Here is a 27,527-nt window from a genome sequence, read left to right as displayed (position 1 = left end):
CATGACATGTCTTAAAATAGTGCCATTTCAATGTAGTTGAACTGGCAGTGTAAACGGCTGCAAATGTAGAGGTTGTGTCAATGTTGAAAAACAAACTGTGAGTCTGTTTCTCACACTTCATCCATCACACTAAGATCTGCGTTCCCTAACAATTACTGCACCTCGGTGGGCATCACACATGGCATGCAAACACTTTCCCCATAGGATCAAAACAAAGAGAGTGCTACCCGCGTAGGAAAGGGTTTCAGCAACCCACACAGTGGTAATAAACGCCATATAAATGTTGCAATACAATACAATTGTAATAGGAAAAATCAGATACCGTATCTTCCTTCAGGTGAAGTCAAGTCGCCAACCATTATGCGGATATACAAGGAAATTGTAATTAAAGAAAAAGGAAAGCCACGGAAGAAGCAATCACGTTAATATTCTAGGAAAGAGAGGAAACTTAATTGAAGACACCATTTCTATGCATTCCCTGACGCATAGGAGGCACTTTAATTTTCTCACACAATTTCCAATACTATACTGCCCTGAGCGAAATGTAAACCCTTCTAGCCGCCTAAGCACGCTTAGAATCCAGACAAACGATAACATCGCAGGCTTACAGTGCATTGCGTGAGAACTCCGGGGGGGGACGATTTCTAAGACCGAAAATAGTGCACGAGGCTATGAGCCAGGAATGATGGATTTACAAGGCAAATGGTCAGAGTAGGGCACTTAATACTTCCTTTCTCATGGTAAAAAGGCAATGCAAGACCAAAGATGCCTTTAGGTGTCGCTGCAGCTTCTACTCCCTGACAGATCATTTGCCGCCATTTCTTTAAAATGTACGCAGAGTGACTTTATCTTCGTTAACAGCCTTACTCAAGCGATTGCCTGTTTGATGGACCATTCTGACTCTTATTGAGTGCTTGCATTGCAATGTATGAGGTCCTATTTCACATCTAAAAAGCATATTCGATCATCACCCTGTTTGGCAGTGCTAATTTGTAAATAAAAAGGTGCCGCGCTCAAAGCTCTCCTCTTAAACACGCGACTGCTGCAGTTTAAAGTGCGAGCACATAATCCTGAGACAGAGTAATCCTGAAGCCACCTCGGGCCTCTTCAATCCATTAACAGCCACTCCCTGCCCCGTCAGCTCACTCTTGCAGCTTCCTGCTTTTTCCCTTTCTGACGCTTGTTCTTTTTTCTCTTCCACCGTCTTTCCCACGTGTCTTTTGCTCACAGTAAATGCTTGAGACACAAAACTAAGCGCCGGCCCTCAGAAATAATTGCCGGTGCTCAGCACCGCAAACAACAAGAACAAATTAAGCACTGCTGTTTGGTTACATTCAAGGTATTTCAAACCACCAACACAAACATCATTGATACCAATATCATCACCAATACTGCCACCAATACAAATATCTCCACCAGCACAAATACCACCAGTACCACTGTTGCCATCACCAACAAAAACCACTGCCAGTACAACACACCGCCAACTTCACCATATTACCAATACCCCCCAGCAAAACCACGAATATCAGCACCATTACCACCACAACAATTTCACCACATACCACACCACCACCAATATCAGCATCAACACACCACCACCAGTGCAACCACCAATATGGAGCAGTAAGCAGCAATTTTACTCCAAGTACAGGATGTGTAAACGGCAAAAGGACTTTACATTATTACTCCGATTTTTTAGGGGTTAATTTCCTCCTATAACGATTTTTTGTATGCAACGCAGAAATGAGGGGCATGTAAATGTCATTCGTATACTAATTATCTGCATGATCACATACACACCAACAAAAAAAGGAGCAGGTCTGTTTCTAATACATGGGCAGCTATCTTTTCACACAAAAGTGAAAATGTGTCTTTCGGTGCCATCCGCACAAAATATTCTTAACTCAAACAGCAGACTTGCTTTTCTCCATCCCCGAAAACAGAAGGAAAACTTCTTTCTTTAGGGGATGGCTGCTCGCTATGTAGGTAGCTAAAATAAAACATACTCTTAGTAACTTTGACTGCTTCCCCTGCACACAAAGAAAGATGTTCCCTACTGTGTAAACTACCTCGCTCCCAGCAAAGTGGCCCCTGTGTATGCACTGACAATAGATTTATTTTGTTTCTGACTGGAGGCACGCAGAATTAGCAGCGACTTTCGCAGTATTGTCTCACATTTTTAGACTACAATGTGAAAATGGTGTGACTAAGGCCCACTGTAGTGTAAGAAGCAGGAGTTTTAATAGTAGTCTGAAAAGGGGGAGACATGGAGGCTGATGGGGCCTATGGAATGGGCGGACAAGAAAGCCCTGTTATTGATTAAAAGAAAGACACATAGAGTCACTTATATGACAGTAGTCCAAATACTGGTCAGGGATTAGATTACCTTTTGAAAGTTGAAGGTGGAACATTACAGCAGCGTGTCATGCCAGAGGATAACCACATTATAGAGCAGAAAATGTTCTATGCCGGTGTCAAGGGAAAAAGGTCATCGAAATATGTCAGGCTGGATTTACAATGCAGGGAACTCTTTGTACCAAAATCTGGGATTTTAGCAGCGAAGTTCTGAAGAGATTGTAGTTCTTTGTAAGCATTTATGTATTTGTCCATGCTCATAAAGTGGGCTCAAGTCGAGGCTGTTGTACATTAAACATTATGAAGGCATGCTTTAATATTACACGGAACAAGAGGCTTTTCAAAAGCTGCAATAAACACGATCTTAAGCACGAGACTCAAAAGACCAATGGTGGATAGGCATTGGGGAAGGGACTAGGGAATAAAGAATTTATGGAAGGGTCGAAGGAGTGGGCAGAAATGAATAGAGGTGCAGTTGGGATGTCGCTTACAATGTAGGAGGTTGTAGCTATGGTACAAGCAGTCAAGTAAGAAACACAGTGAGGGTAAAGCAGCTATAGGGAACCTAGATTACTAACTCAATAGCACCATGGAAAAGAGATAGATGTAGAAACAGAGACGTAGGTCAAATGGTAGACATCAGGTAAAGAGATGTTTGCTTGGAAAAAGAGTGCAAAGTTCCACTAACAATATAAGGGAGAGAATCCGTGAAAATTGTTGTAAAAAATGTAAACCAAAAAGAAAGATTTTTAGTCTTTTTCGAAAAAGTAATTAGACCTTACCGTGCACACTTGTAGTGGATGGCTAGGACATGCACATGGTTATGTATCAATTCCTGGCGCTTACACTATGAGCCCAATGGAAACAACTGGGTCACATGTCCAAGAAACCCTGTTAAATTCAAGGCAACCCTCTCCACAATTCCAGGAAAAACCGGCAATGCACCACACGATGTCCTCGATTAAGCAAAACATTTAACAGCACATCTGTCACCAACTTCTGTCAGACAGTTTCACAGAAGGAAATTGCAATCTAAATCACCGATATAATGAATAAAACCACAATCTGTTCTATAAATAAAAAAAAAACTACCCAAGGGTGGATTGAGCAAAATACATATTTCTTGCTGTTTACTGGTGTCTGTTATTAGATTGGGCAAGTAATGATTTCCAGAGAAGCCTACAAAAATGATCATGTCACCCTAACAAACATCCAGAATTTAACCCTAACACTGAAGTCCCCCATGTAATATTTACAGATAAAGCTGACCTCGGCCTCCGACACTAATCAGCAAAATCATACAACAATAGATAACCGAATGGAACAAGGCTAACATACGTGCTTTATTATATGAAATGGCACACAATAGCCTGACGCATTTCGGAGATTTAGTCTAACACTGTGCAACGACCAGCGTTTTAGCAGGAATTACCAATTGCATGCAAAAACTTGCATATTGCCAGGGATTACCGCACAAAATTGCAACAGAGCCAGCATGTTGCTAGGAATTACCACCAATGTGACAGCGCCCACATGCCCCCAAATATAATCACCTTAGAGCCAGGGACGGTGTTTTATGTAAAACTTCACCGTTGTGCCATGATCAGCATGTTGTCAGATTTTACTGCTCATACGGGAACTGACTCCCATTCAGCTCTTTCCAATCTTATGGTCCCCATATTTCGGAAAGCATGACTAGACAGCTGGGAAGATGCTTTATATACAACAAAACGTATGGAGTGAGGCGTGGACCCCTGTAATCCCAGTCTGCCTGACCAATGGGTCTGAAAGCAACACCAGACTAAAAGGCATTATATTCTAAAGGCTGATACTGTTTTGGGGTGGGGGAGTAGTTTGAGGAAAGGCTTCAAAACAAGTTTCTTCTGTAACGAAGTCTCCTTTTGATTTCTGCTGGTGGTCACTTGTTTCTCAGTACAGTGTGTGGAAGAATTTGCAGCATCAGTTCACTTTATAAACAATTTCAGTATCAATTTACACAGAACAATGAATATGTGTGCCAAAAGAGGGATGCTCTTGTGACCACACACTGAACACACTGCAAAGAACTGTCTAATCAATAATCAAAGAACACAGGACCTTGTTTTTCTTTTGTCTTGTACAGGGGAAGCATCCCTGATATTGTGAGCGTTATGCATGAGTAGTGGGCCATGCAGAAGAGATCATGCACTATAGATGCATGCTGTTCCGAATTTTAAAGAAAAAAAAAATACTGAGGATCATCCTACTCCTTTGTAAGCAGCACCAAAATAATAAGTACATAGACTGATTTAGAAATTCATTTAAATAACACTAAGGCCCTCATTATAACAATGGAGGTATATACCACCTACCACCGCGACGACGGCCACCAAAAGACTGTCGCCGCGGCTACCAGCTGTCAGCCGCATTATGACCACAGCTGGATTTCCGCTAAAAGGATGGCGGAAATCCGGCTCTGGCCATGCCGGTGGATGGCAGTAAGGTGGCGCTGCTGCCAGCAGCAGCTCCGCGCCAGTAGACCGCTGCCGACTGTATCATGACCCATGATACGGCCTGGCGGTGTTCTGCTGGCGGACGCTGCTGCTGGCAGCAGCACCCTGTGTTTTCATGGCGGTAGGTGGGGTCATAATCCCGCAGGCGGGCTAGTGACGGCTGCCGGGCTGGTGACTAAAGTCTCCAGCCCGGCAGTCATTACCGCCATGTAGGACGGTGTGGTATATTGGCAGTTTGGCTTGAGCCAAACCGCCAAAGTCTTAATATGGAGAAAAGTACAACCAGCCTGTTGGCAGTACTTTCCTCCATATTAATGCCGTCCTCCAGGGTCATAATGACACCCTAAATGTCTTCTTTCTCAATAGCACTTTATCAATGACAAATTAATAACAATAGGGATCAGGAAGTTAATCTGAAAAGCTGTGCCATCCATCATTCGACTAATAATATCATTGGACAGTAAAGTTCTAAGGGGTTCCATGTGTAGGCTGACGATAATGGGAGTAAAGATGGATCCTTGGGGCACCTTCAGGCTCATCAGGATGTTCAAAGAACTGGAAGTGTCCCATTTAGACGTACTGGAGTTTTTTAGATACACAGGACAAGAACCAGTGAATTTCATTTGAGTCTTCAGGTTGTGGATGGGGCTGGAATGGTAAAGGTATGGAAGGCAGCTGAGAAGTCTAGAAATACCAGGAAACCAGAGTGATATTTATTTGTGGTCAGAAGGGCATTGTCTATGATTCGTAAGATAGCTGCCTCTGTGCTGCAGCGTGATCTGAAGCTGGATTTACAGTTTTGCAGGTGATGCTTGTCACAGATGTGGTGTTGATGTTGTGAAGAGGATGCATATTCTAATATGGTGTCAGAGGCAGGTACATGAGGTGATGGGCCAGACGTTAGTGAGGTTGTCTTGTATGGTTGGTGAAGTTGTCTAGGTCTAGTTGGACTTACTCAGGAGTGGGTTTGATATGGCCTACCAGGAAAGCTTCAGGGATGAATCCTTGGGTATGGGTGCAAATGCTGATAGGGAGAAGTGTTGACTGAATTTCTCTAGAGAGGGCTCTGACAAAGGATGAGAGTAAGACATAATCTTTGTAGGTGGTGCTATGAGGGAGTTGAGGATGTCAGCAAGGTCTCTGAAAGAGAGGAATTCGAAGGGCTAAACACTGTGGGGTGTAGTACAGAGGAGTGGGTGTCAGAAGAGAAGCAGATTTGGTGCTGCCAATGAGCCGTTGAATCTTCTGTATATTTTCACTGAAGACGTGGTTTATGCCATTTCTTTTTAGTTTTTATATAAATGACCTTGACAATTTTTAACTGAGACTGAAGTGGACGTGCCCAGGGTAAGGACAGGAAGGCCACATCTATTAATGTAAGCTGATGTCTGTCTACTCATGGCGAGAACTGTACGGGGACTTCAAAGGTTGCTGGAGAGATTTTTGCCCTTTATGACTGATTCTAGGCCTGTCGACAAATAAAGCGAAGTCATTTGCCATGGGATGCGGTCACCCGTGAAGTAAAATCACTCCTTTTCATATAAGCTGTACCGCCTTATGGTGTGCCTCTACTTTAACCTACCTGGGGTCCCCTTTGATAATACCAGTTCCTGGAAGCGTTTGCTTAACATGCAATCAATGCAATTAGCACAGACCATAGCATCATTGTTTAGATTTGCCTCTAAGCTAGGGTCCTTGCTGCTTGAAGCATCAATTAAAATTTACAAGATGAAATCTATATCAGAAGCCTCCTATGGTGCGGAGGTATGTGGATAAATTGACCATTCACAAATACAAGTCACTGAAAACAGATTCCTGCAAAGACTTATAATGCTGCCTAATAGCGTCACAATGCAACAGAGGAATATTTAAATTAGAGCGTGGAAGGCGGCAATGGTGTATCCTCGGTTGCCTCAAACTAATACGGTTTGTTTTACAATCTATAGGTTTTAGGCGCCATACCGAAACAATGCAGACTTGCTGGGAAGCGGACCAGGATACAACCATAGTCTTATGTGTTTCAAGTTACAGTACGAGAGCAGACCAGGTCATATATTCTTTAGCCTTAATTTTTCTGTGTGAAGATATTACCACCATAAGTTGTGTTCTGTTTCAGCACTTTATGTTGTTTCAGCACTTTATGCACTAATTGCTGAGAACTCAGGCCAAGTAATGTATGTGCAATGTATTTTACTGTTTTTAAATGCAAATATGCGATTATGAATGGCTGATGGTTTATTCATGTGCTATGATTTTAATGTGGTTGATTTGGACTGAATTCTGAAAACTGTGTTGCATTCTGTGATGATTTGTGCGTTTATGGCTTTTGTTTTGAAGCTGGATAAAGTTTTACTGACTGACAGAGCTGTTGGATCTTCTGTATATTTTCACTGAAGACGTGGTTTATGATATTGTAGTGGGCTAGGGATTGTGGGATAGCAGGGTCATCCACAATGCTCTTGCAGTACTTGATTGTTCTGAAACATGCTCTTCTTCTGTTGGCTTCTTCCTTGATGGTGATAGTACTTGGCATTAGCTGATTTGATCAACTGTTTACCCGTTGCACAGAGGACATTCAGGGGTGTGAGGTAACTGAGTGGTTTTCTTTTTCTACGATGTTCATTCCTGTATGTGGAAAGAAATGTTGTCATCTGCATGATCTCTGCCAGGTGCTGACGTATTTGGCTTGCACTTCCATGTTTTAGTAGGTGTTCATATGGGTTCAAGAAATGTGTTGAAGCTGTCCAGAAGGTTAACGTCGGATGTGGAGAAGGCATAGTAAGAGATGGTGTTCAAGCTTGAGGTTGTCTATAGAGAAGGATATGGAGGTTTTTCTGTTCTCTTTTGGATTGACGTTGATGTGTAGGCTGGTTGCTGAACAGAGCAATGGTGAGGTAGTTGAGTTAGGGAAATAAGGAGCTTGCATTGCTTGGGTGGCAATATAAAGAAGACAAGGTCTAGCATATGTCCTTTTAAGAGTGTTGACTGGATGACACAAAGTGTGGTGATGAGGTTGAGGAGGCGTCTCTTTTTTTTTTTAACTTGCATTATCAGAGGCTGAAGTCTTTGAAGACAGGAGTCTGAGCATATTAGATGGATGAGGTAGCGAGGAGGTCTGAGTATTTCTCTACGAAATCCCTTGTTCAGTCTAGGAGGCCTGTACTTGATGGGTTTCTGAGAGTAAGGAGTGGCATGCAAGGACCTCTATGAAGCTGAGAACTTCGTGCTTGCCAATGGTCCAGGGCCGGGATAATGTGTGGATGATACTGAGGCTTCTTTCATCTTATGAGCACAGCCTGCATACTGGATGCTGTAGCTTGTGAGAAGAAGGACATCTAGGAGGCGGGAGGATGTGGAGGTCAGTTATGTTCTTTAGAAACGTACAGCATTTTCATCTCTCATCCTAGAATTCAAAGTATATCCCAACCAGAATATACCTCAAAATTTAAGCCCATGATTGTCAGCCAACATGCTTACGTCATCCCTTTGAAAAAAACATTTGCAGGAGTGAGGGCTATGTCACTAGTTTTATACTGAAATTGCTGAGTAAATATTTATTAGCAAGGACCCTACAGTAGCATTAAATAGGGTATTTGAATATCAATTCCAAAAGTATGAGAATTTGGTATCTCTCTATCCAACTGCTAAGGCTTGGTTGAAAAATGTAAGGCTAAACTATAATTATAGAGGCAAGTGAAAAACACATACAATATGTTCACTCACAGAATACATATGTTACAGAATATGGGAGGAATAATGGAGGCCTAAAAAAACAGACAAAGAGGTGCATAAAGTTGGTCCAATTATGCTACTGAGTAATCCTCTAAGTGCTTAATTTGTGCATAGGTTGTAGGCGTTGCATACTAGCATACACTTTTGGCAAGCTAGAGCTTAATATATTAGGCATTTTAACAGTCACAAAAACTTAATTCGGACACTGCAACAGTACAATGCTTCTTGCATGTACAACTTGCTTTCCGTGAGTCAAAAACGTTTTTCAGACTCCTAAAATGGGATTGTGAACGGATGCTGATTCAGTATCTGGAAGATACATGTTGTAAGCATATCTTACAAAACTTTTGTCAGCATCTACTGTATCAGTGTTTTCTGGGCAAAATCGGTCACAAACATTGACATTTTACAAACACTTCAAAGGATCTCTATTTCAAACAAAAAAGTAAGCTCTTCTTTTTAAACACAGTCCAATTTCCTCTGATGAAAATGGGATGCATATCTAAATCAGGCCCTTAGTGATCTGCCGGCCTCTGTAGGCCACCATTGCTGCCATGGCCTCAAATCATAGTGAGTTGCAATTTGCAACTTACCTTATTAATATTCATGTACAAACTCGGACTGCAACCCATTACAGTCACATTTTGAAAAAAACAATCTATTTGTACATAGGTCAGGTCGTGAAAATATTTACTGGTCACAATTTGTATTTTGCAACCAGATATTCTTACATCTGGCTCCTTGACATTTTCCACCAACCACCACAGACCCAGTTTAACAAAATAAATAGTGATGTATGGCACTTGCAGCTACAGTCAATGAACTCACAACAAACCCATATGAACTCTTAGCGGTGTCTCAGATTTTTGGTAGAACAATTCAATAACCTTATTAGTACATGCTTCTACTGAGATTTCTTTGGGATACTCTGAGTAAAGAAGAAATGTGAGTGTACGTCATGCCACTGGAAACGTTAGCGTTGTATTTACATATGTACTTATATAACTTATAAAGCACAACATCTAATTCAAGGTCAATGAGGTGCTGCACAATATACATCAACTTAAACAGCAATAAACAAAATAAATCACAGTTGAAATATTTACAAGTAGCTATAGACAAAGAGCAGAATAAGCAGTAGCAAATAGACATGCAGAAATAAGCGGACTGAACTGAGGGGAAATGGCAGAATTAGTTTAAGGAAAGATAGCTTCACATGAAAAGAAGGAATTTGTAAGGGATTATGCTACAGCAAACAAGAGGAAGGTAGACCAGCAGTTCTTAACCTGTGGTCCACAGACCGTAGGGTGCCTTTGACATCTACTCAGGGGATGCACAACTGTTTAGAAAATTAAATATTATCAGCAGATTAATATTGCATATATAAATAAAGAAGCAAAAAGTAAAACTGTTACATTTTAAAATGTCCTTTAAAAAGTTGTTCTTCCAAGCTTGATTTTTAGGAGCGGCATAAATTCAGCAACCACAATTAAGGATGGATGGAGGGTAGCCCAAATTGAAGCAGCGACAAAAAGAGAGCATGTATTAGGACCAAAAAAGACAGTGATTTGCTGGAGCATATTGCTTCGTCTTTTAGGAATAAAGTAGAAATTTGAAAAACTGCCCTTTTCCCATAAAAAAATATTGATTCTTCAATATTTGTCTGTGAATGAAAAAATACTTCATCATTTGTGTGTTTGTTTAACCTATACTTATGCTGATTTTTTGTGTACTGTTTTTAGGCTCAAATCTTAGAAATTACTTCGGCTGGGATCCCCAGCTCCCAGTAAAGACTGAGTGGCGGTCGCCGGATTGGATTCCAGTAATGATTCAGTGGAGGTCAGCGGAAGTCAAAATGTTAAGAACCACTGAAGTAGACTAATGGAGAGTGAAATTAAAATAAACATTCATGAAGTTGAGGATGCAACCTACAAGCAAGGGTTTCCAATTGAAAACCATGGCATATCAAAGAACAATAGATACCTGCTCTGGCCACCCTGAACCATCCAGCCAGCAACATGCAGTTTGCTGGCCAGAAAGTATGAATGACCCATGAGACGCCACCTGTCAGTCATGCTGCCAAGTTTAAACACACTACTAGAGTCAAAAGTAGCCAGTAAAGTAAAAAGAAAACATGTATAAGGTGATCAAACCTGATTAATCTTGCTGTACAGTGACACATGACTTTTAGAGGAGAGAGCACAATATGATTAGAAAAAAACAAAAAGAATAACATTACCAACACATATAGTAGCAAGAATAAGGTCTTCTACAGAGATTCAAGCGGTAGCAAAAGGCTGTTCCTCCAGAAAAAAAGAAAGCTAAAATCAATCTGCAAAGACCAGTTTTCAAATGTGTAGTTTGTAACTCATAAAAGAGTTAAAAATGAAGGTTCACAGTTTTTTTTATTTCTCCCTAATCACACCTGGAAATACAAGACTCTGATAATTTGCCTATCTTTACTAAGCTACTATTAGGAGAAGGTGATTCACAAGAGGAGGAACAGCCTTGCAGCTGTGCAGTCATTTAGTGTTATACCAGAAAACATTTCAGATCTCTAAAAAGTGAGCAGGAGCATTTGAGCACCGAGCATGTAGAACCTTTGTTCATTTCTCTTGAATTGTGTGCCATATCTTTTATTCTACTACACCTTATGTATTCTACAATAATGCCACAAATGATATATATCACAGTGGATGTTGATAAATGACAGGAGATAAACACGTTTTATCACTGTTGAATTCAGCACTGGACCCACCTGATTTGGGAGTAAGAGAATCACACTGAGCATTGAACATATGCACAAACTCCTGGTGTCTCTTGATGAGCTGCTGCTTGGGTCCCTGGGAAGATAACCCAGCCTCCTTAAGCTTTTTCCTTAGTTCTCGATCTGACAGGAGGTTGTACACAACTTTGGCCATTGGCTTCCTCTTCTGGGCAGAACTGCAAAATATAAATACAGGCAATGAATTACAGCAAATGATCTCATCAACTGGATACATTTATAACGGCATTTAAGATGTTTGCACATTGCACAGTAGCAGCATGTATAAATCTAGATGGAAAGATAGATAGACAGATAGATATTTTTTAAAGGGATATCATCTTAATTTCAAGGCTGATGCCTTAAAAGGACTGAGGGTCACAGTGTCAATTACAGGTCAAGGTACTCACCACTCAATGAACACCTCAGACCTTTCACAATGGGAACATCCAATCACCATAATTTCAACAGCATCGGAGTAACCTAGTCAAAACACTCCAGGCACTACTGAGAGCTCAGAACTAAGCAGTTCAGCTCACCTTTCAACTGAAGGTCACTGATCACATCAACCCAGTAGTAATGGCTGTGTGATGGCTCCATATTAAACAGTTAAAGGCAGGTCTCTTGAATGGTGCAGTCCTATCATTCTTGCTTTGAACATAGGGCCTCCTTCCTCCAACTATCTTCCCAGATTCCAGAATTAACAAAGACTCAGAGATGGTAGTAGAAGCAGATTGACAAATACTCAAGTATCTCAGCAAGGAAAAAACTGAACAAATAAATAAAAACCTTACGGGGTGTCAGGCACACAAATGAGCAATCAGGAACCAGGAACTTCAAGCAGAAAGGAAGGAATCAAAGAAAAAGTAGCGAAATAAAAGATGCAAGCATCACGCTGGAAACAAGCAAAGTTGTAATGTGACCAGCTGATCTGGCCATCTCCTTTTATGGCGAAGGTCCAAATTCAGATCTGGCAGAGGTGGAAAACAAACGGGAATTAATTTTCCAACATAATTCTTTGTGGAACACTTATAATTAGAACTGCTACACATGCCAGTTTCCAGAACAAAATGTGGTCAGGAGTAATTGTTAACAAAAGGAAATTAATTTGGAGTAAAGAGAACTCAAAGTATTAAGCGCACTATAGAACGGTACCTCCAGAATCCCACATGCTCCATCAGAAATCTGACTGGAATCCTAAGCAATGCCCCATCAGCACGAGGCAGCTGTGAAACTCATGGTCTGAGACAACCCTGATATGTGCTGAAGTAGTAGTAAGGATGACACGTCTACAGTCAAGAAGAAATTTCTGCAATTCTCTTTTAAGTAAAAATATTGTTTCACAGTTCTTAGAGCTGATAACCTAGAAAGTGTATTCACTCTGAAGTTCTCTACTTAACATAGAAAGCAGAGCATGGATTTTTTGAAAAACTTTTTTCCCAAAAACCCTTTGCATATTTATTGAATAAAATGAACACATTTTTGGAATGAATCCTTCCACCTGCAAATTTCAAAGCTATGAAGTAGCCTTCAAAGACCATGAATATTGAAATAGATGAGTGGAGATTCTTTAAAGGGGTGCAGATCAACTTATGTTCCTCTATTACTAGAAAATAATGTATTGGATGATGCCAGTTGTTATCACACATTCTTTTCTTTTGTTGACCCGCTGGTCTTGCTTTTCCTCTAAGTAGTCTAATGTAATCTTAGGTTGGAACAAGGGCTATACAAATCAAATATAACCTATTTTTTTTAAGTATCCACGGGTATTAAGAAACTGGCATTGTTGTTCCATGCTACATGCTATACAGGAGCTACCTGTTAGATTCAGTGTGCGGCAAGGTCCTGACCGTTGTGCTCCATGCGCAGTTGAAATCCTTGTTATTTTTCTTGTCCATATACAAAGTGAACCTTATTCTAACACTCCAAGCTAGGATTAATTATAAAAGGGCTCTGAGGGAGAGTAAGATAAAACAAAAAAGAAAAGCTTGGGAAGAGCTGGAGCGTGCTACAGTCCTGAAGGACCCTGGTTTGTTTTGGAAGGTGGTAAATAGAGGTTCTTTTGTAACAGAAACATCTGAGGGTCTGGGCTGTAATATTGCCCCGGAGGCCTGGGTAAATTATTTCTGTAGAATTTTTGAGGGAACCCCCCTAAGAAATAACCGAGAAAATGAGTTTGATGTGCTTCCCAATCTAGCGATCAGGTTTTCGCTCCAGGAGTTTAGTGTTGCACTCCAGGGTAGTGCTAGTAATAAAGCCCCGGGCCCGGATTCGATCCCTATGGATTTGTATAAATCCTGTCCCCAGTTATGGGCACCTATCCTTTTAAATGTTCTTAATGAGGCAGTTACTGTGGGAATTCCTGCCTCTTGGAGATTGGCCTGTATTATCCCAGTATTTAAAAAGGGGGATCGGAGTGATCCTAAGTCTTATCGTCCCATTTCCCTTTTTGATTCTTCTGCGAAGATTCTGGGACAGATCATCTTAAGGCGTATTGAGGCCTGGATGATAGAAAATAAAATTCTGAGCCGGGACCAGTACGGATTCAGGGAAGGTCTTGGCACGCGAGAACAGTGCCTTAACCTATTGATGATGATTGGGAAATATACGCAAGCAAGGCAGGGCACCCTCTACCCTGCCTTTATGGACCTTAGTTGTGCCTTTGACAAAGTAAATCGGTCTATACTGTGGGAGAGGCTAAATCATTTATGGATGGATCCTAACATTGCAGAGTTGCTCCGGTATCTCCACTCAGGAACGGCTGCAAATGCGAGGGTGGGGATAAACGGGAATGCTCAGAGGCTTTTAAGCTCACAAGGGGCGTTCGTCAGGGGTGTGTTTTGGCCCCCACTCTGTTCCGCTTATACACAAATGGATTTTCGGATTTCCTGATGGAACATTGCAGCGATGTCCCTAAGGTGAATGGCATTAATGTCCCAGTGTTGACGTACGCGGACAATGCGGTTCTTATGGCCCGCACTATGAATGGCCTCCGTGAAGCAGTTAGAGCTTATGCTTCTTTCATGTCAGTGTTGGGCCTAGAGATTAACTATAAGAAATCACACTTAATGGTATGTGGTAGACCCTTGAGTAGGGTGGGGGAGCTAAAGATCAAAGATCAAAATATTAGCAGGGTTCATTAATTCCCATACTTAGGGGTAATTTTTAACGATAAAGGTTCATGGAAACCCTGTATTGCCAGAAGGGGTATGCTTTTCCATGCCACAGTTGGTGCTACATTTGACTTTGCTGTAAGAGTAGGAAGCAAACCTATTAAGCCTTTGTTGGAAATTTATAGGAGGAAATGTCTCCCTGTCCTTCTGTATGGTGCAGCGCTCTAGGAGTATATGGATACCCGAGCTCCTACTATAGAAGAAAATCGCTTCTGTAGACAGCTATTGGGAGTTGGCCAAAACACCTCTGGTTTTTGCCTTCATCTGGAACTAGATCTCGAGTTTGTACAAGACACTATTCAGTTGGCTCCCCTCTTGCTATGGATCTCTGTTTGGAGTAATAAACATGCCACCTTTAATAGAGAGATTTTAAGGGACTGTCTGGCCTGTGACAATGTAAAGAATATTCCCTGGCTGACATATATAAGAAAGGCGGCCCACAATTTGGGGCGGCCTGACTTGTTTGACAATCCTGAGGGTCTGACTAGCCGTGATAAAAATTGGGTAAAGGATAATTTCCTGAGAATCCGGGGGGCCAAAAGAGAGGGGGAGGTTTTAGGGTAAAAAAACGGTCAAGGATTTTATTATGTTAAAGATGGGTGCGGGCCCTGAGCCCTATCTCTTAGAGATAAATGATGTGAGGGAAAGGTCTCTTATTACTCGATTTCGTTTGGGGATCATTAGAAGTAATCTATGTTTACCGTTAGGCCAGTATGGTGAAAAATCTATTACACCGTGTCCCTGCAGACCTTGTCTCATTTTACATTATTCTGTGTTTTTTATGCACCTTGTAGAAGTCGTTTTTTATTACCTTTGTTGAGGCCCAAGGGTTTTGTGCAATATCGTCCTGCTTTTATGTGGCTGCAAATGGCTTCAGATGCATTGGTGTGGAGGGGGTAGGGATCGTTCTTGAGGGGAGCTATTACTTGGCGCAGTAATGTAGAATATTTTTAAGAATTCCCTTTATTCTAATTCTTAACAATGAGGTTTTATCTGTTTTTATCCAATGGATATTTTTATATATTGTTTTATTGCTAATTTGGCTTATGTATTGTCGTTTACTTGTTTTAAGGGTTGAATTATTTCATACCGAATAAAGTCTTTCTTCTTCTACTCCAAAGTGACACCCAAATCTAAAAACAGTGTTACCGGAACCATGATTTTTATCCCTTTTATGCAATTGTAGATTTTAGGAAAAAAACATACTACTATAGCCTTCTGCAAAGGTCTCCTAGACAACAAAGGGCCAGATGTACTATTTGCTGCTCGCAAATTAACAGTCACAATTTGCGACCAGTATGTTTGAGACCAGTAAATCATTTACCAGATCAGCCGATGTACAAATAGGTCAGTTTGGAAAATTCAGATTCAGAGTGGGTCACAATCCAAACTAATTCATTAACACTCATGAGGTAGGTCACAAATTGTGACTCAATACAGCTGAGGTAGCGGTCTGCTGTGGTCAGCAAACCACCATGTCTGTGATTGCCTTTCAAAGAGGTATTTTTAATACACCCCATTACTCCTTACAGGGAAAGGAGCTGAATTAAAAAAAGATTACTTTTTTTTGTTTGAGAGATGGCCCTGGTCCCTTGGAACTCATTCTTATCAACACAATAACTTATGCATCCTTTCAAACAACTCTGACCTATTATAAACAGACCAAATCAGTCTTATTAAAACATTACCCATCACAGGTAGCAGATTATGCTAATTTTATTTAAAGACGTTGTGACATAATGGCCACTCCAGTCACCTACCTCATGAATATTCAAAGAATCCATAGAATCTGATCAACTACCAACGGTTACAAATTTGATAATGCCAAAGCTCTCCTCCCCAAATGACCTAAATACCAACGTAACCACATCCAGAAAATTGAATATGTAGAAAGAAGATGGATAAGCATCACATGAGGTCCCAAAAACAAAAACAAAAACAAAAACATGAGATCGACAGGTAAGAGCAGTCCAAGCCAGGAACCTTACACCTCTCCTTCACATCTGTTAAAAATCTTGTCACCACATACATCTATCTACTAACTTTTCAAGATTTGCAAAAGAAGGGGAGAGTTCCAGACTGTTGAATCAGCTTTCAACACCCATCTGTGCTGGCCACCAAATAGAACCTAAAACCTTAACTTTTCAACAAACATACCTTGTTAGGGTCCAGCACAAAACCCCGTTGTTATCTCTCTACGGGCTTGTAACCACACCCATGTCAAGCCCATTAAGTTTGGTTGGTTTGTGGGCTTGCCTTTTTCAATTCGTTTAATTTCATTAGTGGAAGGCATGCATACGTCATGCCTTTTCCGGTGTTTAGCCCTCCTCGAGCGCACCGGCTAACTACTAAAAGCATACGAGGCTCCATGTTTTCCATATGGTTTCTGGACTACTTTTTCTCTTTATTTCGCAGACAGCGTGATCTTGCTGGGCAGTAGTAAAGCGCTTTCCATGACATCGACCCTGTTACATGGCTAACTGCACTTTTGCCCATACGTTTCATTGCGAGCGAACTTTTTTTCCTTTTGTGTGTCTCCGTCACGCTTCATGGTGGCCGTGGGCTCGCTTATGTGAAACTGTTTTACTTTTCAGTTCATGTGGCAAGAAAAGTTTGGTTAGGACTTTAAAACGTGACCCGTTGCATTGCAAATGCTTGTTCTTACAGTATTTGATATCTCTGTGTGCCTGCAGACAAAATGGTTAATCATATGAATTTTACAAATTACAACCACACATACTGTCCACCATGATATAATTAAATCTTTCTTCATCATGTATTCCTCTGTGTTCCACCACTCCCCGGATAAATCTGTCTATTCACCTCCCACAAAGCACTCCCAGGAAGCTCATTTTCACAAACCGCAACATCATTCAGCACCTTGAAATCTTGGAAGCTTTCAAGAAACTGGGACGCTGGAACTCTAACCATGAACAGAACAGCCATCTCTAGCCAGGAGAACCAGACATTTATATACAAGGTTGTAGGTAATTAGTCTGAATCTCTCTGGTGATACGTGGGTGCCATCACGCACAACTCATTCACTAGTCATTACCCCCAGTTTCCTCTAGCTTTATTACGTATGAATCCTGTTATTGGTTTCTTCAAGTTTGATGGTTGAATTGTCAGAGCCCAGAACCTCCCACACTGTGGCTTTTGATGTTGCAAATAGACACCAATGTATGCTAAGCCACAGAAGCTTCAGGTACATCTCATACTTGTTTGGGAAACTGGGCGAAAGTAATACCAACAGAACTGATCCATGCCATGAAAATCCAGTGGTATTACCATCAAATGTCACCACCAGACAGTCACATAAACTGAAGTGCATTTCAGCATCAAAAAAACAAAATCACCAAACATCAATGCAAGCTCCAAGAGCACAAATAACCTGATGGGCTGCCATAGCACCTCAGCAATCTCCCTGATGTTATTTTGCATTAGTAAATCAGTGTGAACTTGATAAAGAGATGTCCTTCTAACAACATTTCTCAGCTAGGATGTTGTTTCAGAAAAATAAAAATAACTGGTATTTAAGGTGTACAGAAAGAGGTATTTAGTTATCTGTTTTCCCTCCTATCAAAATACAAAAGAGACGGACATTCTCAAATGTCTAACTAGTGCACATTAACATCTTACTTAAAAGAGGTGAAAACGATCTAAAGTGGGTACAGGTTGGCTAGTCACGAAGCATTGAACACACACATTTTGAAGCTTGTGACCTGCAGGAGCTACATTCCTTGATGCCTGCAACTAATGTCAAAGACCGTGGCAGGGGAATGTGAGCAAGGAAGCTGACAAGCAAAGGATAACTCCTGAACACAAAAAAAAAAAAAAAGAGCACAGGCAAAGGCAACAGGTCTGGCTTTTACGTGTTATTGCATGCAAACATAAACAAGCTCAAATGTGCAGCTTGTTTGTGCTGTGTCACTGTGGTGCACTGCAAAACTAGGGAATAAAAATCAGTACACAGACATAGAAAGCGTGGACTGGGAGGCTCCAAACAGAAAATAGTCTGTGCACATTTGTGAATGCCTGAATTTATGTACGCTAGGCCAGTAAAGCCAGATCTACTGGCTTTGCCAATGCTTCTATGTCTTCGCGGTGAGATGCACTAAGTGCATAGAGATTACCCAGAACTGGGTTGCATGCTCACTGTACAAAAGTACTCAAGGTGCACCTCAACGATGAGATACAGGAGGTCGACATTTTTCTTGGGTTATGTGCCCTGAAAGCTCAGCAGTTCGGGCGGAACAGTTTTCATTGAAGTGAGGTCCAGATGGATTTGTATACAGTTATCCCCGTCTATGCTATTACAGTGAGCAAAAAAGATGGGATGGACTGCAATGCAGCCCAGAGTAATTACAAGTGGCTGAAATGAATGCATGTGTTGCACAGATTACTGCAACAAGTTGTTGCAGTGGATGTTCCTGCTATGACGGCAGTTGCTGTGGCTGCTATGATTCTTGCTGTTAAAGTAATTGCTGTGCGGGGCTAAAATGGTTGCACATGATGTTTTACCTACCGTGGTGGCAGCTGTAGGGAGGTCAAACGTGTATAGACTCACAACCGCCAGGGCATACGACGAGGTGCACAACTCGGGCAGAACTCTGGCCATGCTGGTAAAACAGAGTGAAGGTTCCTATGTGGGGACACAGCGAAAAGGTGAAGGTGGGCACTATTCCACAGGAATCAAGCGATTCTACAGGGATTTGTTGAACACTACACCAGTCTGTACATGGCACGCACTTCCATCCCTTCAGCAGACACTGCAACTTACTTCGACCGAATTGCACTGGCTTGGATTGAAGGGCCCCACTGCCTGTTGTTGGAGGAGGCCATTACCGTTGATGAAATCATTGCAGCCATTTGCTGACAAGTCATCTGGCTCCATTGGGTTCAGGCTGAATTTTACAAAGCCTATGCCAATATCTTGGCACCTGGACTTTAGCTACTATTCGCTGAGGTACTGAAAAATAGTACTCTCCCTCCATCCTTTCAGGAGGCAATCTAAATTACATTGCTAAAACTTGGTAAGCAACCACAATCTGCAGGCTCTTACGGGCCACTCTTGCTTATACAGACTCTTCGATCTTTGCAAAATCCTGCCAAGAGAATCTTACTCTTGCTGCCCAATCTGGTTCTCCCAGGCTGAGCAGGTTTGATACCAGATGGATCCACTTCTCATAACCTCGTAACTTTATTCGCACTATTGCTGCATCAAATTGATCAAGAGCATGAAGCAGTGACAGTCTTGTTGGACGCATCAAGGCTTTTGACTCTGTTGAGCAGACCTACCTATCTGAAGGGGCTGCAACGTAGAGGTCCCACAGCTTTTTATTCAATTAATAAAACTGCTATTCAGGTAGGCCTAGAGTATAAGTAACTGGCCTGACATTTGACCCGTTTGAGATCCAACGAGGCACCCGGTAGGGATGCCCCCTATCTTTTCTGCTATTTACCATAGCAACAAGGCCCTTAGCCTGTGGTACCCGGCCGCTGCATGGGTACAGAGGGATTGCATTTTCTCCAAGCAATTTGCATCCCTACATGCCAAGGATTTAACACTCTACCTGTTCAACCCCCCTCCCAAACCTCACCCTGGTTACACAAGAATTTAGGTCATTCAGAATATTTTCAGGAATAAAGGTCAATTGGAATAAGTCAGCCATACAACAACTAAGGTGCAGCCGCTTGACTATCCCATCCCATGGTGACAGATATCCATCAGAAATCCTGGCATTTGGGTTAGCTGCGACAAGGAGATTGTAGTAACTGAAGGCTATGGCACCACCAGAGCAAAAATGGAAGACCAAGTAGTGACGTGGACTAGACTTCCTTATCCCTGCATGGTAGAACTGCCCTCATGAAGATGATTTCACCTACTGAAGATCCTATATTTACTCAACAACATATCAATGGCACTAAACAGGTATTTCTCCAACACACTCAAGTTCCTCATGATTAAACTTGCATAGGCAGGCAAACAGCCCAGAGTCAACTGGAAACTCATATTATATTGCCACGGAGTACAAGCCCAATATGGATATTATTGGCTGCACCCTCCACCTTATATGGCACATGGCACAGCCAGCCATTAAGCACGATGTGGCCTTCTCAAACCCACTCACCGCACTATTAGGGCAGGAACCGAAACACAGGCGCACGAGATCCACACAGTAGCAAACATACAGAGGTCGTGGGAGGGCCTGCGCACACTATATTCACCACATCAGTTACTCACACACTTCCATTGATCATTAACAACCCATGGCTCGAATTCACTGACCAGATTGGCTACTTCAAGGGTGAAAACAATGGGCGACCTGTTCTGACTGCCTCTGCGATGACTCAGCACGGCGAGGCCTCAGTTCTGTAACGTCTTCCCCAGCCTGGGTACTCGCCAATGACTACGCCACACACGGAGCTGGGTATGACACGTCTGTATTCACCTGCCTGTAACCAAACACTCAACATTCTAAACCTGCCTTCACTTCAACACACTTTAACACTTACGTCACAGTTCTACGGAGTCCATCAGGAGGCAAATGGGTTCCATCATTAATAACTAACACAAAACTACATCTCCACCACCCTGTTAAAAAACATTTAAAAAAATTACAAAATAATACACAATTATAGTTCTTCCATGAGCCTTCGTAGCACTCTGACTCCTCATCTCGATTGTGTCTCTGGAAACTAGGAACCGGCAATAGAAGTGTCCATGATCTGCGTTCGCAAAGCAGGAGCAAAAGCAGTCAGGGGGTTTTTAAGTGTCCTTTCAGAACCAGTCTCTATGTTGACATCAGTATTTGAAGGGTAGTGAGCTACATGTTGGATGTGCAAGGAATCTCGCGTAAAGGACTTGCGAGGATGTTGGGCAGTCACCATGTGCCCTTTGATGCTCCATTCAATGCTGAGCCATTCCATGTCGTAACCAGCAGACTTACATTTTCTCGACTGACGGACAAGCACTCAATCTCCTCTAGTGAAAACAATGTCTTTTGCATGTTATTGCTTGTCTGCATAGGCCTTCATTTTCCTTTTACGATCTATGTCTTTGGCACGGGTTTCGTCCTCAGTACTTGATCTTTTGTTGGATCATTGAGGTAACTTGGTCGCCATGGCTCTCCCAGATATCAAAATTGAAGGGCTTTCACCTGTGGCCAAGTGAGGGGTCGAACGGTAAGCTCGCAAGGTAGAATTCAATACAGTTTTAAGCTGGAGCTTTTATAATACAGCACGCTGAACAGTTTTCTTTCATGTACTCAGGAAAAGAGGAGTGCTCTTCTGATGCTTCCCATTAAGATGACTGAGAAAATCTTTGAATTCTTGACTGTAAAAAGGTGGACCATTATCAGATTTTAAGACTGCAGGAACACTCCATGTCTCAAAGATGCAGTCTAATTTCTTGATGACTCTCTCTTGAGTGATAAATTAGATATCTTCCATTAATGGAAAACTGGAGTACTCATCAACCATCAACATCAGGTGATGTCCCTTGTCAAGAGGACCGAAAAAGTGAACAGAAATTCTTTCCTATAAATGCTCTGGCAACTCTCTCATGCTTAAAGCGTGCTGAGTGGTTTTCGATGACAGGTAGTTACAAAGATGACAGGCTTCTGTTTCAACTCTCTCATTGAGCTAGGGAAACCAGACTCATCTCTGAATGCTCATCTTGTGGCAACAATTCCATGATGTCTTTTATGGGCCGCTTCAATTATCTGTTTTCTCAGACTATCCGGAATAACAATACTCAAACCTCTCAGGATAATGCCTTCTTGAGAAACAGACAGTTCAACTGTGACATTTTTAAACTTCAGGTACTCACCGGCAAGAGGTTGAGTGTGCTGGCTCCAAAACTGATGTGTAATAATGTCTTTCAGTTTCAACACATCACTATCTTGATTTGTGGCAGTGACAATTTGCTCCAACGAAATGACAGTGGGTGGGTTTGATTTCACAATAAAATTTATGTAGGCTTCAGCCATCTTGGAGGGGTACTATGACACTGTATAGGCACTCTGGGGAAGCGGTCGGCAGGTTTTTGATCTTTCCCTGGACGGTTCACAATTGTGTAGTTGTATTCTTGTAATCCTTGACCCCAAAGTTTAATGTGAGGAGGCATCTTGGCTTTTGGATTGTCAAAGATGGTCAACAATGCTTGATGATCTTTTGAAGGCCCATCCGAAAGAATGTGCGGTACACTAATAATAACTTCAATGTAGTGCTATAGGGCTCCCCTGCTACTGCTGCTTTCAAGCCCACGTTTGCATGTTGTTGTGTTTGATTTACATGCATATAAAAATGTAATTAAAAAAAAAAAATTTTTAAAACCAAGGCTTGATGATCTGTCACAAGCGTAAAAGGCTTTCTGTATAAGAACATGTGGAAATGTTCACTACCCCACATCACTACTAAACATTATTTCTCAGGTTGTGAATAAGCATGTTCAGTTTAAAATAAACTTTTGCATGCATATGCCACAATATGTGTTTCAGCATTTGGGTGTCAACTGTGTAAGGATTGCAACTAACCCAACTGGGGTAGCATCAATAACAACTTCTATACAAAGTTTTGGATTAAAATATGCCATTTCAGTAGCGTTCTCGACAACTTGTTTGATTCTCAAAGCTTTGTTAGCATTCCTGGGATCAATTAAATGAAACATTCTTTTTCGTCAAGTCTCTCAATGGAGCACTCACTCACTGTGGCAAAGTCTTGTATGTATCTGGCACATTAATTGGCCATGCTAAGGAATGAACGTAACATGGAACATCTTGTGGGGAACTAGCAGTTCAGAACGATTGCACTTTAGCTGGATCGGGTTTCATGCCTCCATCAGAAAAGATATGGCCAAAGAACTTTAGCTTTGTCTTATCGAATTCACATTTCTCAGCATTCAAAGTTAAACCTGCATCAACAAGTAAACAAGACGCTTGCTTGAGCTCCTTCTGTGCAGCTCCAAAAATTAATGTCCTCACTATTGCTGGAGGCATTCATGACAGGCTGTATATTATGTCAAATGACATACTGAAAAAGCTCTGCAGCTGATGACACACCGAAACGTAGTCTTTTATACTGAAATAGACCAATATGTGTAGAAAAGGTTGCAAGTTCCAACTTATGATATCCTTTATGTAAATCAAGGTGAGAGAAGACCTTTGCACCATTAAATTGTGTTGCCATGTCAGCAATGTGGGGACCTAGATGTTGTTCTCTTTCAAATCAGCATCACAAAACAAAATAAAATGATGGACGGAGTGTTGAAACTTTTCAAACCCTCACCCCCAGTCACAGATCTGGGTTTAAACCATCGTTATTTTGCTCGCCACGTCACCCCAGTTTAGACCCAGCCATATGCAAATCAGTCTTGACCCTGTTCCCCATGGGAACAGTCCAGCCCGAACTGCTTGGCCAGGTCCTCCCTGGACAGGAAACAAGTATCCTGGGACTGGTTTCAGGGTATAACCTTTCTCTTTCAAATGCCTTGTTCGAGCGACGCATATCCACACTGACGCGTACAACTCCTTCACCGTTTTTTTGGGGTACTACCATTATGGGAGAAACCCATGGCATTGAACCAGAGGAACGCTCAATGATATCATGTTTAAATAATGATTCAAGTTCCTTTTCAACAGCTTCTTGTAAATTGCAATTCATCCATGTCTTTGAACGACAGGACGGACATCCTCATTAATATGCAATTGTGCTTTCATAATCTTAAATTTTCTTAACCCATTAAACAAAGAAGGGAACTGCACTATTCTCCACAATAGATATCACACTTTGGAAGTAATATTCAAGAGGGGAATCAAAATAGTGGCAGTTTTAGCCTTTGCTTCTTTAATACCACACTGCGTTCTCTGTCTCCAATTCAGCTGCTTCCATTATATTGACGCAATAAATAAGCCACTCCATTCAAAAAGAGACTTGTGCAGTCAGATCTTCACACCACACCACTGCACTGGGAACTTGAAATAAACATGCTCGCAGTTCCACGCCAGGCAGGTTAAGTTAACTTTATTTAACTGATGCTCAAAAAAGAACTTTAGTTTACCACCCGAAGAAAATGAAGAAAGAAGGTGGTGCTTGGTTTAAGAACCTGCTTTGTAAATGTGTTTTTTTTAATATTATTTTTTTTAGAAAGAAATAATACTTCTAACGTTGCGGGGCATCTAAGAGCTAGAATAGGGTAGTTGTTAAGCAAATGGTGCACAGTCTCGTGACTAAGACTCCCCCATAGGGAAGCTGAGCGTCAGATTTTATTTTTGGACACAGGTTATGTTTTGTCATGTGTTTAGCGTGATTTTCATAATGTGAAGTTTATTGCTTCAAGGCATGTAGAACCATTGTTTGCTTGTAATTTGTACTGGTGTGCGGTGGGTAGGAGTCTGCCATTTAATTCTGCTCACTGACAGGAAGTGGGGAAAGCACGGCCTATTGTTTAAAATATTTAAAATTTGGTACCGCAGCTCAGGGTGAGTTGGGCAAAAATATATTGCAGTAATTTTCAAATAAAATACGGCTAAACAAAATATTCCCAAGTTCCCCCACTCTTCTCTTTTTTCACAAGGCTTTTTCCCCTGTAGAAACACAAACATTGGCTACCTCTGAGCAATGCACGTTTTTAGATTTCACCTGCACAGCGCTTGCACTGTGCTTGCACAGTCTTTTGTATTAAAAAAATAATTAAAAAGGGCTTAATTTGCCTTTTCTTGTAGCATATTTTACTCAACCCTGCCACATAATTTGGCCCTCTCCTGCAGCATAATTCCAGTGGCTCCAACAATACCTTAGCTCCAAAATGAGCATAGGTGAAACCTATTGGCTTTGCCAATGTTGGTTCTAGAACTTTTTCCAGGCCCTTTCTTGTGTTTTTATCCATATGTTTTTTTCCACTATTCTCCAATAACACCAACCCAGTTTATTTTGGCTGTTCCATGCCAACATATAATTGTAATACTGTGAAAACGGAGTGCAACATAACGAAGATGACTATGAATACACACAGTACATATGGATACATGCACAGAAAGATATATAGAAGGTGAAATCATTGTATGGAAACTTCGTGCCTGGTGGAGCCCCAAGTCGCATCTAAAAGGTCTCCCTTCCAATGCGCACATATGGTGACCTGTTCAATCCTATTTAGGTGTACAGAATTGTATTAGAGAACAGCATCTTCAAATGCTTTGACAAGAGCATTATTATTTTCACCATTACAAAGTCCTAAATATTGAGCTGTCAGAGGTGGGCCAATGTAGAGAAGTGTCCCGGCACTCTGGCTGATGCCAAGGAAAGTGTTCATACTGCTGGAGCCTTGCCCGAACAAACTCTGATAATGATCCTTTGGCTCCTCTCCATTGGTCGCCATTAGGACAGTGGAATAAGCCTGCCAAGTAAAGCAATATATCTGCAGTTGCTTGTCATGCTTTATGAATGCTGACACTAACCAGCACAGTGGTCCAAACTACCAGGGCTTAACACATATCAAGAGCTACAGCTTTCGCCAATATGCCAAACACCCAATTAGCCAATCACGCTACGCACAGACGTACTAGAATGCTGCCTGAGTACAAGATTTATTTTGAACTCTATTCAGAGCTCTGATTCCTGTTTGAATCCTACAGAGGATCGGCCATGGTGATCTTTTAGCATCATGTTGGGTACCCTGGCGGAACTTTTTTTAATTGGCCAAAGAAGTTCTGGTGGCCCGAAGAAGAAGTTGCAGCATCTTAATTACACATGACAATGGTTATGGCAATGAAAGGTGCAAACCGACTCCCTACTTTCCAGTTTATTTTACAGTAAGATTATATAAATTTAACATCAAGAGGATAAACTTAGAATTACAACAAAAGGTGCATGCTTTTAAAATTATTTAAGAAATGTATAACTGACGTAAAGACATGAAGACTTGAGCTCTCGAAACTAAGTAAATCATGCAATCCTTTAGAATTAAACATGACATTGTTAAGTGTTTGTGTTCTCTGCGCAGTGGTGACGTTTCAAGATATTCTTCAGAATTCTTAACCACCTTCCCTTTACTTCCAGGAATGGAAAAAGGCTGAGTCCCGCTATCAACAGTGTTTTGGTTTGGTAATATACCTTGAGTGATAGCTCACCATTCAGCAGTGAATGCAAAGACGTGTGACGATTTTGCAGCTACATAGTTTGGAATTCTCTCGCTTGTTTCTTGAGGTTTACTTTTATCAAGGGGACAGCCATTCTTACTTGCTCAAGAATGACTTTTAATCCTAGGATATCTGTCCATCGCTCACAATCCAATTTGTATCAATTGTACAGTGGTGGCTTGGTTCCTATTGGTTACTTAAAAAATCCAACTAGATAGATTCTCTACCAGAGATTTATGTACCAGGGAAGAACTGACTGAAATATTCTGACGTTGTAGAAGCTATTTCTAACTTTAATGAGATTGCCTTCAATTGGTTGCCTTAATTTAAGGAGAACAATTGGCACCATATTAAGGCCAACCTCTTATCATCTGCTTTTATCAGGCTTAGTATTCATGCTTGACATCCTATATTATGACCAGGTTGACTTTCGCTATGAAGGCTCTTATCAGCAGTCACAGAGCATCCAAACTTCAGGCGGAACCTTAGTAGGCTGTTGGACAACTTATTCATGGTTCTAGTCTGGTAGTACATGATATGCTCCATAATACTGTCGCATAGGCTCTCATTATTCTAATGAGACTACTGGATTTTGAGCAGCAAGATCATCCATGGTGTGGGAGACTGAGTCTGACCCACTGTGGGTGACACCTGTCGCTCCAAATCCGGGTTTTGCTCCGGCTAACTAGCAGTGCCTCGTCTCCATCACGGGATAGAGATGATTGGGCAGCTGAGCGCATGACATATCATACTTCTCAGGGAAGTCATGGTCACTCAGGTCGCATCCGGTTCTCTCATTCACAATTCAGCCTCATATATAAATGACAATGAGAGCAGTATAAGTTTTAAAGACTGGTTTAATAAAACGACT

At 41.5% G+C, this 27,527-nt stretch overlaps 1 protein-coding gene across 1 annotated transcript in view; it reads right to left on the bottom strand.

Annotated features, from left to right (window-relative positions):
- Window positions 1-27,527, bottom strand: part of RAD18 (RAD18 E3 ubiquitin protein ligase) — a 530,572-nt gene that overhangs the window by 370,819 nt on the left and 132,226 nt on the right. The window contains exon 7 of the mRNA XM_069206336.1: window positions 11,341-11,525. Within this exon, the coding sequence (XP_069062437.1) occupies window positions 11,341-11,525 (185 nt within the window). The remainder of the gene's footprint in view (window positions 1-11,340; window positions 11,526-27,527) is intronic.

The sequence above is a fragment of the Pleurodeles waltl genome, chromosome 9 (assembly GCF_031143425.1).
Source record: "Pleurodeles waltl isolate 20211129_DDA chromosome 9, aPleWal1.hap1.20221129, whole genome shotgun sequence".
In the NCBI taxonomy this organism is placed as follows: domain Eukaryota; kingdom Metazoa; phylum Chordata; class Amphibia; order Caudata; family Salamandridae; genus Pleurodeles; species Pleurodeles waltl.
The sequence above is the reverse complement of the archived record's forward strand: the minus strand, read 5'-3'. Positions and strand labels throughout refer to the sequence as shown.